We start from the raw sequence: 22,129 nt of genomic DNA on the forward strand, positions 1-22,129 counted from the left end.
AACTATCTCCGGAGAGGGGAAAAAAATTAGAAAGCGGCCGAAACACAAAGAAAACAGCGTTTCCCTCAAGGCATTGAGACTGTGTGTACCTTACATCCCCGCATACGACTCTACTCCAGTGCTTTCATTGACCAATGATGACCTGGTGTTGTTATCACGTGACGTAATAGCTGAGGACAGCAGAAGATCGCAAGTGACAAGTCGTGAAAGTCGTTCACTGTGTGGGGTAGTTGTGTAAGAAGAGAATTGTTAAGAATATAGTGGATGTGGAATGGATGGCCGAATGTGCTCGGACGATTCGCGATAGCTCTCTTTTTTACATATCATTAATTAAATAATCGACAGTATAAATCATTATCATCTACATGACAAAATGTCGGGACAGGGTTCACAGCGGGTTCCAAAATCGTCGCCTTGCTCCTCATCAAAGCAGGGTCCAATGAGAGCTACACTGCCCATGTCGTCCCTTTTGAGACAAGGAAGTAATATCAGAAAAAGTAAAAGCAACAGCCCTACGTTATCGCCAACGTCCGCCTGGAAAACGAGAATATCACCGGAGGCTTCTTTATCGGGTCAAAGAAGCCCCGGATCTTTGAGTTATAAAGGTAATCCGCATGATAAGTTTTCGTGAATATATTGAGTTCGTGTCATTATTATCTCACTGGTAGATCGCAGTGATAATGCTCGATTTATAAGCGTCACCCTGTAGTACCGCTATTTGTTTCGATGCAGCTATTGAGTTCACTATTGTATTGTCATACCTTTAAGAAAAGTGATAATAATATTGGGAATAAACGAAATACATAGTGCGCACGCGTTAAAGTTTGATCCAATTTAATGGGATCTCTGCAATAATTTGCAATGCCCAGTTACTGTTACTGCAATTTTCTTTCACATAACATGTGCTCTCAAATGGTTTTACTGAAGCATCATACAGGTTTTTGTATTTCAGGCAAATCGAAAACCTTAAATTCTCGTTCAAGTCATGGGTTTAGTGGCAATAACGTCATTCGACGTACAGCTTCCTTGGACACAATATATTTGAAAGGACAGTGGCCAAAAGAAAGTTTCTACATGTATTGTGGCCATCTCCTGGTAGACAAAGCCACACAGGTAAATAACACAAGTCGAATAGTTTTTTGTAGCATTATCTGATGAACCAACCAAAACGTAACAGAAGTTCCATTTACATGCATTTTCTACAAAGAACGGGGAATAAAATCGTTCTGATAGTGTTCAGATGATTATTAAACATTACGTTTTTATATTTTGTCTGCCTGATTCATGTAATTTGGAAAATACTTCAATTCCAGACGGAAGAGTGGACCAGTGAACAAAGAAAGTCATATAGGTATTCAGAATCTGGAAGTAATGAAGATAAATTAGAGAAATATATAAGGCATAGGTAATGTATCCCAAGATTTGTGCTAATTGGTTAACTTTTAGGAGTATAACAGTAGTTTTTGTGGTTTGCAGTAGTGTTCAGTTTCCAAAGTTTTTCAGATATGTATGCAAAGTCTTGTCAGTTATAAAGTTTGCAGCTTCCTTATGTTGAGTTTCGCTGTTGCTTTTTGGTGTGGAATATTTGTCAGTTAGTTTGTTTTCTTGATGGAGGGGGGAAAATATCAGAGCTTACAGCATTCCAGATTGTAGGATGAGAACTGTAGATCTCTCTTAAGTTACTTCACCAATAGAAAATGTCATATTTAATGTGGATACTGAACTGACTTTGCATGCTTAAAGCTTCAAATCTTATTAGAGATGTTGAATGTACAAACTTCTTCCAAATTGAGATATTTACCTCTACTTATTTTCACCAACAAATTTCGAGGGAAAGAAGTATGAAGTTAATAGTAGATTAAGTTCTGATATTGCTGCTGAACATTAATGTTCACTTTTTCATATTGCGTGTTGTGCGCAAGTGGAAACGGCTTGAGATTTGCATAGTTTGGTACTCGGTTGCATTACTGCAACAAATGGCTTGTTGTTATGGTCTTGATGAGGAAGCTGGTTTTGTGTAGATTCTGATAATAGTATTTTCATCTTTGCATGACTACTGTACTCCTGCATGTAATCGAAATTTAACTATATTCAAGCCTTTATTTGACTCTGAAATATGTAATTATTCCTTGAGACCTCAGGATGTGTCTTATCGATCTCCCATCTTTTAAAGTTGTGCCATAAAGCTCTTTTCTATCTGGTTTGATTGGCCTGTTCATTAGATACCTGATTAATCTTGAGCTGTTTTTTTGTAGCAACATCACATTTACGCTTCTTGGTTCTCTTTTTGTCCACATTTCATTCCCATATAAGGCAACACTTAACACCAAATGCTTTCATAAAAGAATTTAAAGTTCTTAGATTTGTATTCATTGTTCACAAGGTTAACATTTCACAAATGCTTTTTTTATATTGCCACTCTGCATTTTGTATCCCTCTACTTTGTTCATCAGTAGATATTGTGGTGCCCAAATAAAAAAGTGACTATATTTTTAGGGTCTCATTTCCTTCTCTAGTACCCTCAGTATTGCCTGATTTGATTACAGTAGATTCCATTGCCCTGTTTTACTTTAGTTGTTCATCCTATAACTTCCCTTCAAGAAATTATCCAGTCCTTCAGCTGCTTTTCAACAGGTTTAGAACATTATCAACAAACATTAGTTTTTAATTTGCCCAAACTTCATTACCTTTTCCACAAGACTTACAGTATTAAATACTGAGAGTGAACCGTACAAACCTTAATAAAATAGAATTATTACTGAAGTTAAGGGATAGGGTAAACAATTAGCTGTTGTGTGTGTGTGTGTGTGTGTGTGTGTGTGTGTGTGTGTGTGTGTGTGAGAGAGAGAGAGAGAGAGAGAGAGAGAGAGAGAGAGAGAGAGGAAAGGGGGGGGGCTTTGTTACATTCATAAAAGGGACTGACTGCATGCAATGGTTTGGAATATACATTAGGACAGGAGAAGTTAAATTGCTGTGTAACTTGTTCACCAGTTGACTAAATTTTGTTACCAGTTTGGCATTACCCAAAGCTGCATAGAATTCAGTAGATAGATTTAATGAATTTATTCACAAACTTGAGTGTATCCAGATGGCTCAACAGACTAATGTGCCCAGATATTTATCTGAATGTTAAACTTTGTTTTCTTTCATGTCTTATAATTCCTGAGATGTCATACTCCTTTTTCCAGATACCATAATGTAATGTAAGGATGTGTGTGTTCATTGCTGTGCATATACATGAGTTAGCTCATTCTCTATACCTTTTTGTCACTGCATAAGTTAACAAGACTGTTCCATTTTGGTCGGGTAGCCTTTGTTGGAGAAGCATTTGTTCACTAAGAATTTCTTTTGATTAGTGGCACTGCCAAGTTTTGTTTCTTTTTACTGTTCCTTATTGCTAGTTTCTTCTGGGATGGTTCTGGGGTTACAGCTTTTATTTCTCTAAGCATGGGGATAGGTCATTTTGTAAACTTAGCACTTCTCTGCCTTATGATTGCTCAGTCATTGTATGCACAAAATGGAAAATTCACTTCAGAAAACCATAAAATTATAGGCAGAGTGGATGGCCAGTACTTACCGCTTGGAGGCGAAACTCTGTTATTGCTAATACACACAACAGTGGAAACATTAAACCTAGTGTTCTCACTGTTGTGTCTTCACTGGAATTTTGTCTCCTAAAGATAAGTATTGACTAGCTATTCTGTGTCAGTTGTTTACGGCATGAATAGCATGGCATCCTGTTATATTATGGTATGACATACAGCATCATATCTGGCACACATTCTCCAGAGCTGGTGGTTAGCCGGTGTGACCGTACTAATAACTTTGTTACCCAAGTATTAACTAATTTCACACACTGCTTGCAGTGTAAAATAATTTTGTTCTTGCACTTAGGCCCATGCCACAGAATGCTGAAACCTACTAGTGCAATACACAGTAAAAAAAAAAAAAAAAAAAACACGCATGTGTACACACACACACACACACAAACAAACCTAGTATTATCACCCTGAAAGTTGTGATAAACTTAATAATTCTCCCCCTCCCCCAGAATACTATCTTTCCTGTTGTTAATGTTAGTTTTGTGTAAGACATTGGTCACTTTAGTCTGTTATGTCCAGTTGGTTGAATTAATGATCCTTGATGTTCCATGGCATGCTTATAATTTACTATACTAAGATTTTGTTGCATAAAGGCAATTGAAAATGAAAGTATATGGTATCCATCAGTTTATTGTTCTAAAACACGCAAGTTTTGTGTTTATACCAAATTGTATCCCACACACTAAATAATCGCTGTTCGAGGCTTGTTTCATATGAGGAAGAACAAATGTTTTACCTTACCATTAATAAGATTTATCTACAGTTTTGTTAATTTTACGGTCTTCTTTAAGGAGAAATAATGTGTGCATCCCATATTGAAGAAATAAGTGAATCAGTCACCATGAATATCTCAACCAAAGTAAAATATAGTGTAATTGGATAAATAAACAAATGTACTTATGAAATGGCAGCAGGAGAACACAAACATATAGCTACTTAAATTTTCTGGCTTTTGGAACCAGTGGCCCCTTCTACTGGGAGAAGGGTTGAAGAAGAAGAAGAAGAAGAAGAAGAAGAAAGGCTGGTGGAGAAAAAGGACTGATCAGTAGATTTTTCAATATCCAATTACATTATATTTTCTAAAATTAAATATTTTCATTGATATATCAACTCGAGATAAAATTCTGTAACAATAATCAGGCGCCTCTAACTTCTCTACTCCCATGTTTTGCCCATTCCGTATTTCGTGATAAATGATGAATGATGTAAATCATGTGCACAACAGAACTTGACCCTAAATTCCATTTGTGTGATCCAAATGCTTCCATACCAAATGCTTGCTTTTGCATCCCAGCTCTTTTCAGCCGGGTGATGTTCACACATTGTGAGCATGCTTAGACAATATCCGATATTGGAAAATTTCTCTATAGAAATTCGTGGAAGGCAAGCCAATTGAGCATGAGTTTATTGAACTCATAACTTATCAGGGGCTGAAAACTTCTTGTGAAGTGTTGATGTAGCATGCTAACTTATAGGGCCATACATACACCAACGTTACCATTGGTTGACCCACTGTGTCTTGTGAAAGACAGAAATTGAAAGTATTTGACATTATTTGATAGAATACATGCTCAGTTCTTAGGTGGTCTATTGGTAATACCATTATTGATATGAAACAGCTACTCGTGTTATTGAAATATGTTGTAATTAAACAAGAAAATGTTTCTCACATGACATAGTAATACAAATCATGACATCTCACACGATAGAGTAATACAACTGCTGCTTCTGGCTGAAACTTGTGTAAACTACTCACCAAACATATTAAATTGGCCATTTCAAAACAGCAAGGTTTGCTATGATGCAAATATACAGAGCAACAATCTGAGAACGGCACAACAGTAGCTGAGCAGTTCTATAATTAAAATGAAACTAAGCTTTTCATCTGAATGCTTGTAACATAACATAATCAAGAGATTTGACTGCGGAGAAGACTCGTGTTATACAGTATCATAGAACACCAAGAAATAGTCACCAAGAATCATAAATTAAATAAAATTATGTAAATTTCTATCGTGGTGGATAGAAAAGAAAAAGGGAATAATCCAATTTGCAAGATAATAGGAAAACACAAATCACCACATTTCACTCAAAAGTATAATTTTTTGGCGAAGCCAGTTGTTGTCAATAAAACATATGCTCTGTAGTGCTTTAACTGAAGAGTTTCATTATTTTTAAATTTCTTAGACATGTGCCAGCATATTTTGTTGTTAATGGAATTCGTGAGGTTAATAAGTTTGTTGAGAATTGGCTGTAAGACACACATACTGTAATACACATATCTGCAACCTTAGACTACATACCTTCTTCATTTAGAGTTGGCACCCGTGTCAAAGATTCAGAGTGGAGTTTCCAGTCTGTCAAGGATTTTGAATCCAAAATTCATCCTGTAACATTTTTTCTTCAAATTATGTTCCAACAAATAATGAATTTATTTTTTATATAATAATAAATTTATTTTTTAAAAAACAAAGATGATGTGACTTACCATACGAAAGCGCTGGCAGGTCGATAGAAAAAATTGTTATATTCATATCATAATTTTTTTTTTTTTTTTTTTTTTTTTTTTACAAAGAAGTCCTGTAATGAATGTTTTTATGTATACACACACAAAGATATCTTTCAAAGCTCAAAATAGTGAATTACAAAATTTTGAAGATCCCCAATAGTAAAATCCCAAGTATACTCATGCACTGGACTTTGTTAAAATATCCTGCTCCTTGAAGACATTTTTTTACTTTCTGTGTAGCTATCAAGCCTAACTATGTTTCCACAATTTCCTGTGAACATAAATCTTGGAAGATCTGGCTGAAGCACAGTGGATGTATTTATCTTGTACCACTGGCAAACACTTGCCACTCAACTGACAAACTGCCGTCTCTAATGACGTAATGTCACACCCTTCTTCACAATCTGAGCTGCTAAATTCGATGTCAAACTATAACTATGCTTTCTTGAAAGCATTGACTAAACAACAATATGGGAGAGAGACTGAAAGCATGCATTTTGTTGTTGAGTATTCAAAGCTGCACACAGTAAAGATGATATATGGTGGCAACCACCTCAACCAAAACAATGTAGTCAGGCTACGATTGTAGAGCAGGTGCTCTAGTGGCTGAACACTTAACTACCTGTGCTGAAATGGATATCTAAGCATATTTTTTTTTAAAAAAAAAAAAGCCTCTTCTGATTGAGTTGCTCATGTATATTCGGGATTCTAAGTTTCTGTCAAAGTAATAAAAATGAGGTAACGTGGGGTTTTATGTTAAGGTCATATTATGAAAGCTTTCACGACCGGATGACATATCTTCTGGTAAACCTTCCGGGATGTAAGGTCGTGGTCCATGAAACTCTTCAGCTCCTAACGTTTCGTCCAGAGCTGCGCTGGACATCTTCAGAGGGGTGTTTCTCCTCCGGTGAGTCTTGCCGACTCACCGGAGGAGAAACACCCCTCTGAAGATGTCCAGCGCAGCTCTGGACGAAACGTTAGGAGCTGAAGAGTTTCATGGACCACGACCTTACATCCTGGAAGGTTTACCAGAAGATTTATGTTAAGGGGTTAAAAAAAAAAGCTTGAAGCATACTTTGTTCGATATTCTATTTGTAAACTATTTGAATGTCCCAGATTCTCTGACTATTTTTATTTGTATTTATTTTTCAACCATTGATCGTGTATATGATACAGGTTTCATCAGGTATATACATAATACGTAAAGACACATGCATTCTCAAGTACATATGTATGTGATATATAACACAATAAACATTAAGTAGATAGAAAAATTAAAGGAATAAAATTATGTGTCACAATATACTACTTATACTAACATACAGCTTGTCACTTGTCTAAAACAAATTTTCAATAGTGCTACATACCTTTGCACATTGGTTTTAGTTTCTACCTATTTCATTTAAATGGTCACTGTATGGTAATAGTTTTTGAAGTGTCTGCTGTAACAATGTGTCCGAAGCTGCCCATTTCAGATGCTTCTTAAATGTTCTTTAGGTAACTTATTTAACTTGTGGTATTCAATATTGTTTTGTTTCTCTTCTTGTGTTTGTTTCTGGCATTCTCTGTTCCTTATGTTATGTTACTGTATAGAGCTGTTTGTGGCATATTGACAGACTTTTCCTGATATTCACTAATGTTTGGAAAATGTATTGGCAGGGGACAGGAAAGATCCCCAGCTCTCTTAAATAATTCCAGCCATCAAAGACCCTTGTTGTCTCCAATTATTATTTGAAGGGTTCTCCTTTGTAATTTGAATGAGCTTTCTGTAAGTTCTGTCTATTTGTGCCCCAGAAAATTACACCATATTTAGTAGCTAAGTGAAGATATGCATAACAGTTTACTTTGAGGCAATTACAGTTACACCCTCTGAGCACAGCATGCAGATGAAATTCTTTCTCCTTGTTGAATTTTCTCTCCAGTTCAGTTAGTTACCTGTATTCATCCCAAAAATTCTTGGTATTTACACAGGATACCAAATCACCATTTAAATTTAATTTATTATTGGTCTTATTTTTGTCTACATAGAAAGTTGTACAGTGTGCCTCCATGTTGAGTACTACGTTATTCTTCTCTGACCACTTGCTTACATCTTCTAGCATGTCATCAGCTTTGCACAACTGTAGCTTTGGTGTCTTATCTGTGTTTACACGTTACTTCCTTTGGCAAGACAATTTTATCTCCCTATGGGAGTCTTTTGATCAGAAACAATACTGGGTCCAGTATACTCTCCTGTGGGACTCCTTTGTTGATATATTTGCTATTTGATGATTTTCTCTACAACTGACATCTGTATTGGTCTGTAAGATATCTACTGTATTCTCCGTTCACGAGATATGAATGGAGCCACCTGTTTATTACTCATCTCATTTCTAGGCCTCTGACGTGTAGAGAAGTATTTTGTGATTTACTGTATCAAACACTTGCATGAATCACTTTTTAAAAAATACTGTTATGCCCTTGCATATTTCCAGGGCCTCCATAATTATTTTAATAAATTCTTCTATTGCTGCTTCTTTACTACTGCCCTGTCTGAATACAGATTATGATTTTACTAGCAAATTATATTTATTAAGATAGACTTCAGGATTGCCTTTCATGACTGTTTGTTATTTTTGAAAGTGAAGACGATAGAGTGGTCTGTAGTTTTCTGTATCACACTTTTTGTGTGCTGGCAAAACTCTGGCTTGCGTTAAGCTCTCATGAAAGGTACCTGAACTGAATTATAGGTTTATAATGTGTGCTTGGAGCCCAGTTGCTCCTTGAACTTGAACACTGGAACTTCATCTAACCTTGAGGATTTTTTATTTTGTAATCATACTTAAAAACCTCATTCATCATGGGGAGATTAATGTTTGTATTAAAATAAACTTCCTGTCTCGGTTTGAAGGAAACAAAATGAATGTTTCTGTAAAGAAAAACCTCACCTCTGTGAAGTCGTGCTATGGTTTAACTGTGAATGAATAGTAGTATACATGAAATAGCAACAGTTTCTATAAGTTTCTGTAATAGTAAGTTTTTCTTCTAGTTGATTTTTCACAGCCAGTCAGTAATGCTCACATTCAATAATGTAAGCGGATAATACTGCTAGATGTTTGAGAATAACACAGATGCAGTTTATACACCCCCATCCCCACGCCCCTCTGACGTTCTAATTCTCATATTCCTCATCCATGAAAATTCGTGTTCCTGATGGAATCAACAAAATAACAACCAAGAAAACAAAGTAAATTAGTACAGTGAAAACAACAATCTGTTGCTAGAGTACTCACGCAACACCAAACCAGCAATTAATAGTGCAGAAGTAAACAATTACAATCACCAGTACAATGCATCATTCTTGCTGAATCGCTTGGGAAAACGTGAAGAGGTTATGGAAAGCTACACAATGCTGCCTGTTGTAAGTATTCATGCTTCTCAAATCAATAAAGTTGATTTACATGAGAATTCAAAAAGTTACTGATAATCTTCAGCAAAACAGTCAAAAATGTAACTGCTTTCTTGGAAAAGTTTTTCCTAGATCACAAGAACTTTGCAGTTGAGAAACTCAAGTGCAAAGGGATTTAATTGCAGTTCTATATTAAGTGTTGAAAGGATATATTAATGGATTTTTCTGTGTGGCCAAAAAATTTAGTTAAGAGGTTTCTTATTCAGTAGGAAGTGCAGCTTTCTAATTCAGTAGTTATTCCAGAAGAAAATGTGCCAGACCAAGTCAAACCAGATGTTTTGTACATCAGTGAACTCTAGCTGGCAGAGCAGGAAGGGGATTATTATAGACGTGTGGGATATCTTAATGAAGGATTTAAAATACCATCAAAATTAATCAGTTAGTTAAAATGTGTATTGATGAAACTTTGTCGCATAAAGACACTGGTAGGAGAAACTGAAGATTTTATGGTGTACGCTGGACTGAGACAAGGGGATGCCATTTCACCTAGTTTATTTAACCTTGCCCTAGAGAAGATTGATAGAGAATTTTCTAAAACCAGTCCACAAGGGATTCAGCTGCAAGATGTGAACATTACAAGACTTGCCTATGCAGATGATGTAGCACTAATAAGTAGTTCCAAAAGAGAATTAATCAGAATGATGCAAAATTACTACAAAATTGCTGAGAAAACAGGATTACATGTTAATGATGAAAATACAGAATACCTGCCCATAAGTAAGAAAACCAGAAAAGATGCACCTCTGACTGTAGATGGATTCAATTTCAAGACCACTTAAAGTACCTAAGAAGTATTTTTAGTAATAACAACAGAACAGATATAGAAATAGATGCCCATTTATCAACATCAAACACTTTAGTTTCATCAAAATTCTAAGAAAAAGATCACTTAGCAGCAACTTCAAAATCTGCTTATATCAGTCGACCATTATACCTGTGATGTTATATGGATGTGAAACATTAATATTTAGAAAGAAAGATGAAGAAAAACTGTTAATATTTGAAAGAAAAGTGCTAAGGAAAATTTTGGACCTCTATACGACGAAAATAACATGGAATGGAGAATAAGAAGAAATGAAGAATTAAGAGGGCTGTACAAACACCGTAACATCGCCGAAGTGCTCAAGAGGAGAAGGTTGAATTGGGCAGGCCATATAGCAAGAATGACAGAGAATAGACTACCTAGAATGGCATTCAGCAGAACAATAGAAGGAACAAGAAGAGGGAGACCCAGAACCAGATGGCGGGATAACATTCTGAAGACACAATGAGGATGATCAGCAGCAGCAACTGGACAAACAGCGCATTGGACAGGCAGAAGTGGAAGAGGCTCATAGAGCAGGCGTATGGTCGATAAGGCCCTTGCCACATGTAAATTAAGTAATTAAAGGAATACCTTAAAACGGGAAGTGAATTGTATCATAAAAAAGCTGTTCATGATGGGGTATCTGTTTGTGTTAACAACAACAGTGTGTGGAAGTTGATCTCAGAAGTTCTGTAACTCTGGATTTAGAGTTGGCCGCTTTAAAATTGTGTGATGCAAATATTGTTGTGTTCATAAATATGCACCTGGTGGAGACTTTGATAATTTTCTCACCATAGATGGACAGATGTTCATGCTATCTAATGTGCGTGAATTCAAAAATTGTGCTGTGTAGTGACCTCGGCATCCATTTAAGAGAAAGCAGCATTATAGAGAAAACATTAAAGTACTTGGTGAGTAGCTATGGGTTGTATGTTGCTAAGCATGAACCACTAAGAGGAGAGGCGTGCCTCGACACTGTCATCACCAACCTAAACATGTGGGACTGCAAAATAAGTGTGGTGGGTCCATTGATAGCAGAGCATCAAGCATAAGTTTCCACCTAAATAGTCAAAGGAACCTGCATAGAAAAGCCAGTATGTCGTATTTCTGACTATACATTCAGTAAAAGGATTATAATGGAGAAATTAATAAACATCTTCAAAAATATGCTTTCCAGGGCTTTTTGGGTATATGAAGTTGTAGGACTGGGACCAAGTGAAGCTTTTAAATGTATTTTACAGCTCCTCAAAATAAATGTTGATGGCTGTTTCCCATTAGTAACCATAAAGTGTCTTCTAGATAACTTACAAAATAGAAGAAAAATAGCCAGACAAAGTTTGGTATAGTCCCAAGTTTGAAAACATAAAGTGTGTCGTTTTGCTGCTAAATGACCAGTTAAAACAGCAACAGATGCCAGGGCCAAAGATACATTTAATTCTCATTATCTGAAAGCTAAAAGAATCTACAGGAAGTAAGTAGAAGTAGCCAAGAAGGTATATAATGCTTGGTTTGTTTCTGAAGCCCGCAACTTGTGCAAAGCAGCATTGGAACCGGTTAATTAATACAGAAAAAGACCCACTGTCCCGTTAAATGCTCATACCCATTATGATTTTAACAAATAGTTTATTGATGTTGTTGGGATTGATGTAGCATAAGTGCCAGAGTTAGAAATTGATATTACTAGCAATATAAGCGTAAGCAGTAAATTGATGCGCCTTAACCAGGTGGAAGAAAGTCCTTTGAGAGGGCAGAGGTATATTATAAAAGGTGCCCTGTTAGCACACACAGAATTTGTACTGGCAAAGACTGTACCAGTGTATAAAAAAAGCTACCAATTTCTATCATACCTGTACTAGCGAAAGTGATAGAAACAATAATGAAGAAACAACTGTTACGTTATTTTGAAGACAACAATCTCTTCCGGGATAAGTAGGAGGGATTTAGACGAGGGGAATGTACCTTTACTGCAGTGCTTGATGCAACAACAAAATTAATGGAAGCATTGGAAGAAAAGAACTACATGCCTTTAATTCTTTGTGATCTAATCAAGACATTAGATCGCATCTGTAATAAGATACTTATGGAAAAATTAATACCTTAAGGTGTAAAGGGTGTCATTTTGAGATTGTCATCTTACCTAAGAGACAGGCGGGAGAGTGTTTGTATCCAGGGAGCAATGTCTTGTGAAATAGTACTTGAACACTGTGTACTGCATGGCTCTGTACTTGGCCCTCTGCTGGTTTTAATATTTGTCAGTGACTTAAGTTGTGATTGTCATACTCTGCTCTTTGCAGATGATACAACATTAACAACTAAGGGTAGAAATTAAGCTGAGGCACTAAAGGATGCTCAAATTGTGTTTGAAGTAGCCAAAAAGTGGTTCAAAGAAAGTAAAATTGAATTAAATGAAGACAAAACCCAGAAAATATTATGCAGGTTTGGTGACTGTGGACTCTCAGCAAATGTTGATAGTGTCAAACTCTTGGGAAGCACAATTGACAATAAGTTGACGTGGACTGAATACATTGCACATTTGTGTTCCGAGCTCTCTTGAGAAATTTATCTCATGAAACTTAGATGTTTGATAACAGATCACAATATATTATGCCCTGTTCCACAGCTACATCACATATGGATCACTGCTGTGGAGACAAGAAATTTCTTCCAGCAAGAAATTTGACCACTGTAGACCCATTTCCAAGCAGTTGGGAATAATGGCAATATTCAAGCACTATTTTTTCAACTCTCTTGCCTACAGAAAATAAAGTATCCTTCTGCAAGACATGAAGTTCACAATTATGACACACAAAATAAGGCTGACTTTGATATTCTACGCTGTCACCTAAGTGAGGCGAGGCACTGGACAGTTTTCTGACAGCAGCCCTGCATTGAGCACACAGATCTAACTGCAGTCAAATTTACTGTCATCCTGTTGTGACACCGTCATGCAGATGGTCAGTGGAAAGTCTGATATCTTGAACATGGAATTTCTGCTGGTTGCTGGTGTCCTTTACGTATCTCTTCTTGCATCGGGCACATTATGAAAGTGGCCAAAGCATGTGACTGATATTTCCAGTCATATATCTGCTTTCAAACTCTGTAACAAACATAATCAATGTAAGGGCCACCTACATCACACTTTGCTTATCTGCGCCAAAAATGGTTGTAGATAAATAATTTGATCTAGGTAGCTCTTTCATTGTAACAAGTGCACCTTTATTGTTGACTTTAAGAATTTATTTTTTATGATCAGACCTTAATGATCAAATTTCTGACCAATAGTTAAATATCTGCTGAAACTACTTGTGTGATAAATTGTGCTTGACCTATGTTTTTAAAATGTTCCAGTAACTATGGATACCTTCCTCCATTGATACTATTAATTGTTTGAGAGAGGTTTTTTTTCAGTTGCTGCTGAAATCCAGTAATGAACACCGGTTGCCATGAATCTTCACCAGCTGTTTAAATTTTATTTATTTTCATTACCAGTTTGACTGTATGCCTGTTTTCAAATCGGAATTGTGCAATTACTGCGTTATCAGTGTTTAATGCATCTGATTAGTTGGTGAATGAAAACACTACAGTGTACAGGATGATAAAATCTATGCCACAAGTGTGCAGTAATTGTGTGAACTCCACTTGAAAATAAGTTTACCATGTGAAATCAGTTCAAGTAGTGTTCAATATTTAAATTATGGACCTGACATGGGTGGTAGTTGATGTCGATTATTGGATTTTGAATAACGCTAATCTTTTTTCCATGAATTTAAATGCATTAGTAGCAGTTTCTTTATCTAGGGCTTTTCCTCATTCTGTTTATAAGGTTCTATTGCATATTACTCCTAACTTCAAAAACGGATCTAAATGCTCACATCCCTCCTTATACCTGTTACTAGACATAGATTGTGGCAAATCTGGAAGCAGCATTATGTTTAAACTTGTTTAGGAATTAAATCTAAGGATTTTTATGCATGCATCTCTCACATTTCGATTTTAATCTTAATGACTTTGATGTCAACAGGACATCAAACATACTTCTGTTATGATCTGATGATGTATATGTAATACATTCTGTCAAAATGGTTGATTATTGCATATTATTCTGTATTTCATTCTTGCATGTCCATTCAGGTTGCAAAGAACAAATAAGGAAGGTACAAGTAGCCGTGAGAGGACTGCTGCTTTTGGTTTGATCTTGCAACAGAGTACAACAGTACCCCTTAGCGAGCATGCGCCAACATTGCTGCCTAGTACGGGTACGAACACCATGCCTGCCACTGCCACAGGTAAGTGTGTAAGAAAATAATTCCTGTGTTGATGATAAGTAGAACAAAGTGAAGGGAGAAAGGTCATGAATTGTTTATTTAGGGTGTAAATAAAGCCACAATATTTTCCATTCACAGAAGTGTGGTGGCCAGTAAGTTCTGAGAATAGATTGAGCTGCCTAGTACAGGCTCCACAAACATCTGCTCCCAGCTAGTGTGTGAACTGTTGTGAATACAGGGGAATCTAGCTTTTCTCAATCCCCTTTTCTCTCTCACTGCTTTTTCCCAGACCCTCCGCTCAAAAAGTATGATGTGTTGTCTATCTAAAGAACTTTCCACTGATAATTTAGTTGATTGTGTTGCAGCTAGAATACACTTGGGAAGTAATGCTTACAAAGTAAACACACGGAACCCCCATGAAAATGTAGCAGAAATAATCTTTTGACAAGGGGTTACTTAACTCCCAACGAAACAGAGAACATAAGTGTAAATGATGCTGCTTTCAATTATTCAAAGGTGGTCAATAAAATCTTATTGCAGTGCCTGACAAAAAAAGATGAAGTGCACACAATACATGGTCAGATGTCAATCTAACTTCATACTCGGCCACCCAGCCGGCAGGCATTTAAATGATCAGTGTTGCAATTCTCTCTGACAAGTAAAATGGCTACCACACTGCATTTGTATCGTTCATGTTTAGCATCGTTGCCAGGCATGTTTGCTTATAGGAAGAGCTTGAACAGTGTCAGCTGGTGAGTGATCATTATGGAGGACTCGGATATTCCGTATACTCTTGTGAGGCAGTGTTATCAGCACCTGCCAGAGTTTAAAAAGGGGCTTCAAATCATACAATATCCAGACTTTTAGGGCATTCAGATGTCACAGTGCCCCAATGTTGAACTTCTTGGGGCTGTGATGACAGGCATACTCGTTAATGCCACAAGGGAGGATCATTGTATTGTGCATGAAGCACATTATACCCCTCCTCATATCCACCTGTCATTTGAGAACAAGTAATGGACCACCTGCAACATTGTGTGTCTTCTTGCACCATTTAGTCAAGACTAGCAGCAGTTGTACTATTGAATTACTGTCCCATGTGTAGGTTGTAGGCTGCTGTAGCACCGCAGCACAAAGAGCTGTTTTTGGAGTAATTTCCATGACTGGGAAGTACGGACTGCTTATCGATGACATCATACTGTTTAGAGTGGCACATCATGGTTCTGTACTACCTCGAATGACCATCGTTGGTGAGGATGGTGGTGACCTGGCCAGACGTCTCATTTTTCCAAAGTTTGGGAGATGCGCAGTGGTGTTAATTCTACTGTCATAATCAGAGAAGCCATTGGTTATGTCTTCATGCCCAGCTGGTAGTGATTAAAGGAATTTTGACAGCACAACAGTGTGTCGCAGATATACTGCTTCCTCTTGCGTTACCTGTCATGTAACATTATGGGGGTGCCACATTTCAATGGGACAGGGCTTGTCCACACGTGGCAAGTGTCAGTGAATTACGTGCATGATGTTGAGGTAGTGCCTTGGCCAGCAAGATTGTCAATTCTTTCTCCGATAGAAAATGCGTGGGACCAGATCAGTCAACAACTCCGTCCCAGTTCAGTATCCAGAACATTGAGGACCATTTAAAACAGTTGTAGAAATAATCAATGCATGTTTTCAGGCCAGAGGTGTTGCAGTGTCCTTAAATTCCTTTTGTCACAGCTTCTAATGTTTGTGCTGTTTGTTTGTAATGAGGGTCATGGCAACAGACTGATCTGGCACGTATGTTGTGTTCTAAGTTGGGTTGAACAATGATAGTTTGGTTGTGGTTATGCATAGCCAACAAAGCTAGGCTACATTTGATGAAGAGTTCAAGTAACTAAGCAGAAGACCATTGGTGGTCACTGATTGTGTGTGTGTCTCACAATAATTTACCATTTTGGCTATATATCAAGTATCGCAGATTGTGTCCATAGCTGGTGGTCTAGTGGCTAGTGTTGCTGCCTCTGGATCATGGGGTCCCAGTTTTGATTCCTGGCAGGGTTGGGGACTTTCTCTGCCTGGGGACTGGTTGTTTTTGTTGTCATCATCATCATCATCATCGTTTGTGGCAGTGGCTACATTGGACTGTGAAAAAATTGGGTTGTGTAAAAATTGGGACATCGTACAGGTGCTGATGACCACACAGTTGAGTGCCCCAGCAACCAAACTTCGTCATCACAGATTGTTTTATGTTATGTTACATATTGTGCCTACTTTTGTGGTTCCAGCAGGTTTGATTTTATGTTTTTAATTTTTTTTAATAAAATGAATCATTGCTCATTTTTTATTTGTTGTTATCAGAATTTGACAGAATTGCCTCCACTAATTGCTGTGAAACACAAAGCTCATGCTGTTATGTAGGCTACATTCAACTACTTCTTGCACACATCCCTGATGTAGACTCTGACAGAAAAATTTTACTTGGAAGAAGTCACTACCTAGAAGTAATGTCAGACAGCTCAAATGCCTTTGGAAAACATATTTAACCAGTGTGTTAAGGTGTATTATATCAATATTTTGTTTCTTTTTGTTACCGAAGTTCCTCTATTAAACCTTGAATAGGTGATCATTCAAATGCGTCTGGTGGCAAGCTACATAGTTTTTCATGCGGATGGCTGATACCACTGTTTTTGGGATTAGTGATTTACATTCTAAGCAAATTTTCATGCAGTTCTGAGCATTAGGGGGTTGTACACTTTGCTTACAACCATCATACTAATATCAGTTCAATAATACAAACCGTACGTGGGCTCACATCAAGGACTTTGCAAAGAACAAAAAAGTGCACAGGTACACTTTGAAATCCTAACACAGAGCAAAGTAAATAATCACCAGCCCAGTGTAATGCATGAAACATCTGGAAACTCAAAGGAAAGCATTGGAAAATGGATGTGGTCAAGAAAGAAATAGTAGAATGTCTTACGTCCGTTCCTTAAGAGAGCATTTATAATCGCAATAGGTCATGACTGAAGATCCACCAGACATCTTACTCTACTTTGACAACCATCCAGTATTTTTACCAGTACATCAACTTGTTCGATTACAACAGCAGACAAGGGAAATACTGATTTTAACAGGTTAGAGGTTGAAGATCCATTTCTGGTATAACATTAACTTTTCGTTCTTTCATTCAGAGGGCAAATTGAAATCTACAAGGAAAAAATGTGTTGGTGCAATGAACAGCACTGGGAAAAGTCTACCCAGCATTTATTTCGAAGTATGGACAGGTAATGAAAGCAAATTTATTGACACTTCAATGCAGTCTATATTGCACAAAGGGCAGCCCACCTTTATTAAAGGAAACTGAAAATACCTTGAGAAAAATGGTCAATTACACTAATGAACTAGTTAATACAGGTAGTCAAAATAAACTGCATTAAAAAAGCATTTCCAGCATTTAATGACTATGTGCATGGATTGTTGGAAATTGAAATCTGATAGGGAACCTAGAAAATCTGAAAAGGGAAGTGCAGTATCATAGGACACAGTAGAGTGAAATGGAAAGAAGATAGAGATTTCTGGTCAGATGAGTATAGGGTGATGCCAACAGCATCAGAGAAAGATATAATGGGAAATATTCATTGAGAATAGGTACATAGATAAGACAAAGAGGGAGTTACTGTGAATAGTTGAGTGATCAGTGATACAATTCTTCTCACAAGACTTGACAGAAAACCTTAGGTAACAACAATACTTAAAGTATACACATTGTTACATCCCAACCAGAAGGGGGGAGGGGAAGGTGAGTAAGTATGAGAGCATTGAATACCAAACTGATTGTAACAAAATATTAGGGGAAGGAATAGAAGACAGAATTGTGGGACAATGAGCCTGTCAATAGTAATGAGAGGAGAAACGCTTATTGAGTTCTGCTGTACATCCCAGCTAATAGGAACAAATACTAGCTGGATTACTGGATTGTATGGTGAATCAAAGAGCAGATATACAGGGTGTTGAGAAATTCCCATTACAAACTTTTGGACATGTACAGGGGAATGGGTACATAATATTTTGAGTACAAACTCATCTCCAGAAACATTATTTCTGTGGTACGACTGTTTCAATTCAGATGTTTAACTCATCCACTTCTGTGTGAGGAACTGAGTTAGGCGTGAGACAGTACAGTTGTTAGGTAACGTTCCGAAGGGAAACATAACAAAACATCCATTTATCAGTTAAGCAAGTTTGTTTGTATTAACACTTACACATTAGGTATGTGCGTTATTCCAAAACAAGAAAGAACCCAGCATACTATACATACAGAACAGTACTGATGCGGTACAACAGTGGTTTGATGTGGCAACCACCAGAGTCTTTACAGATATTGTACCTATGAAGCACGTTCTGGTAAACGCTCGCCATCTCATGTGATGCCTCTTCAGTTTCTAATGTAGCAGCCAGAACACATATCAACATATCTTCCTCTGTGTCTTCATGAGATGCATAAGACGGAAAGCATAGATAACATTCCATTAAAATTTGTAAAATCATAGAGGGAAGAAGCAGTCGAAGATGATTTGAGTTTGTGGAATCTGAACTTGAAACACAACATGGTTCTTTCAGAAAAATATCATACACACTGTCCTGAAGATATCAAAAGCCACAAAATGTGAGAACTATCACACAGTCAACTTAACAGCCAATGCATTTGAGTTGCTGATGAGTACAATGTACAGAAAGATGTAGAAGAAAATTGGAGATCTGTTAGATGACAATCAGTTTGACTTCTACGTCTACATCTACACCCATACTCCGCAAGCCACCTGACGGTGTGTGGCGGAGGGTACCTTGAGTACCTCTATCGGTTCTCCCTTCTATTCCAGTCTCGTATTGTTCATGGAAAGGAGGATTGTCGGTATGCTTCTGTGTGGGCTCTAATCTCTCTGATTTTATCCTCATGGTCTCTTCGCGAGATATACGTAGGAGGGAGCAATATACTGCTTGACTCTTCGGTGAAGGTATGTTCTCGAAACTTCAACAAAAGCCTGTAGCGAGTTACTGAGCGTCTCTGCTACAGAGTCTTCCACTGGAGTTTATCTATCGTCCCCGTAACGCTTTCGCGATTGCTAAATGATCCTGTAATGAAGCGCACTGCTCTCCGTTGGATCTTATCACTCTCTTCTATCAACCTTGTCTGGTACTGAACCCATACTGGTGAGCAATATTCATATATATTGCAGTGGGCGAGCAAGTGTACTGTAATCTACTTCCTTTGTTTTCAGATTGCATTTCTGTAGAATTCTTCCAGTGAATCTGTCTGGCATCCTCTTTACCGTCGATCAACTTTATATGATCATTCCATTTTAAATCACTGCTAATGCCTACTCCCAGATAATTCATGGAATTAACTGCTCCGAGTTGCTGACCTGCTATATTGTAGCTAAATGATAAAGGATCTTTCTTTCTATGTATTTGCAGTACATTACACTTGTCTACATTGAGATTCAATTGCCATTCCCTGCACCATGCGTCAATTCGCTGCAGATCCTCCTGCATTTCAGTACAATTTTCCATTGTTACAACATCTCGATATACCACAGCATCATCCGCAAAAAGCCTCAGTGAACTTCCGATGTCATCCACAAGGTCATTTATGTATATTGTGAATAGCAACGGCCCTACGACACTCCCCTGCAGCACTCCTGAAATCGCTCTTACTTCGGAAGACTTCTCTCCATTGAGAATTACATGCTGCGTTCTGTTATCTAGGAACTCCTCAATCCATTCACACAATTGGTCTGATAGTCCATTTGCTCTTACTTTGTTCATTAAACGACTGTGGGGAACTGTATCGAACACCTTACGGAAGTCAAGAAACACGGCATCTAGCTGTGAACCCGTGTGTATGGCCCTCTGAGTCTCGTGGATGAATAGCGCGAGCTGGGTTTCACACGACCGTCTTTTTCGATACCCATGCTAATTCCTACAGAGTAGATTTCGTCTCCAGAAAAGTCATTATACTCAAACATAATATGTGTTCCAAAATTCTAAAACTGATCGACGTTAGAGATATAGGTCTATAGTTCTGCACATCTGTTCGACGTCCCTTCTTGAAAACGGGGATGACCTATGCCCTTTTCCAATCCTTTGGAACGCTACGCTCTTCTAGAGACCTATGGTACACTGCTGCTTCGCGTACTCTGTGTAAAATCGAACTGGTATCCCATCAGGTACAGCGGCCTTTCCTCTTTTGAGCGATTTTAATTGTTTCTCTATCCCTCTGTCGTCTATTTTGATATCTACCATTTTGTTGTCTGTGCGACAATCTAGAGAAGGAACTACAGTGCAGTCTTCCTCTGTGAAACAGCTTTGGAAAAAGACATTTAGTATTTCAGTCTTTAGTCTGTCATCCGCTGTTTCAGTACCATTTTGGTCACAAAGTGTCTGGGCATTTTGTTTTGATCCACCTACCGCTTTGACGTAAGACCAAAATTTCTTAGGATTTTCTGCCAAGTCAGTACATAGAACTTTACTTTCTAATTCATTGAACACCTCTTGCATAGCCCTCCTCACACTACATTTCGCTTCGCGTAATTTTTGTTTGTCTGCAAGGCTTTGGCTATGTTTATGTTTGCTGTGAAGTTCCCTTTGCTTCCGCAGCAGTTTTCTAACTCAGTTGTTGTACCACGGTGGCTCTTTTCCATCTCTTACGATCTTGCTTGGCACATACTCATCTGACACATATTGTACAATGGTTTTGAACTTTGTCCACTGATCCTCAACACTATCTGTACTTGAGACAAAACGTTTGTGTTGAGCCGTCAGGTACTCTGTAATCTGCTTTTTGTCACTTTTGCTAAACAGAAAAATTCTTCCTACCTTTTTTAATATTTCTATTAACGGCTGAAATCATCGATGCAGTAACTGCTTTATGATAGCTGATTCCCTGTTCTGTGTTAACTGTTTCAAATAGTTCGGGTCTGTTCGTCACCAGAAAGTCTAATATGTTATCGCCATGAGTCGGTTCTCTGTTCAACTGCTCAAGGTAGTTTTCATGTACAGTAAAGGCACCTGGGTTGCCATTCCAGTGTCATGTTTGATAATGCAAGCAGTGCTTAAGAAAGATACTAGGACACTTCTTTGTGCTTTGTTGACCTAGAAAATGCTAGATGCTAGACATTAGAAATTCTCAAAAGAAATGAAATAAGCTATAGGGAAAGACAGAAATAAGCTATAGGGAAAGACAGGTAAAGTAAAAGAAGTAAGGGGGAACAATAATAACTGCAGACAAAAAACAGAGTTTGGATTAAAAATGGCATAAGATAAGGTTGCAGTCTTTCTTTTCTGCTATTCAAACCTGTACCTTGAAGAAGCAGTGACACAAATAAAAGAACTTTTCAGTAGGGAGATAAAAATTAATATTAAAGGGCTCTGACATCAAGAAGTTGCCACAATAGAGGAACTTGTGGCAGGATGCATCAAAGCGGTCAGAGACGGATGACTCGAAAAGATAATTTAATC

At 37.6% G+C, this 22,129-nt stretch overlaps 1 protein-coding gene across 2 annotated transcripts in view; it reads left to right on the top strand.

The window, feature by feature from the left end:
• The first annotated feature begins 208 nt into the window (after positions 1–208).
• The window catches only part of LOC124607079 (protein FAM117B-like), a 73,934-nt gene continuing 52,013 nt past the window's right edge, over positions 209–22,129 (top strand). For both annotated transcript variants that reach the window (XM_047139257.1, XM_047139258.1), the window contains exons 1-4: positions 209–605; positions 953–1,113; positions 1,314–1,405; positions 14,496–14,650. In XM_047139257.1, the coding sequence (XP_046995213.1) occupies positions 374–605; positions 953–1,113; positions 1,314–1,405; positions 14,496–14,650 (640 nt within the window). In that variant the 5' untranslated portion in view covers positions 209–373. The remainder of the gene's footprint in view (positions 606–952; positions 1,114–1,313; positions 1,406–14,495; positions 14,651–22,129) is intronic.

The sequence above is a fragment of the Schistocerca americana genome, chromosome 3, assembly GCF_021461395.2.
Source record: "Schistocerca americana isolate TAMUIC-IGC-003095 chromosome 3, iqSchAmer2.1, whole genome shotgun sequence".
Lineage (NCBI taxonomy): Eukaryota > Metazoa > Arthropoda > Insecta > Orthoptera > Acrididae > Schistocerca > Schistocerca americana.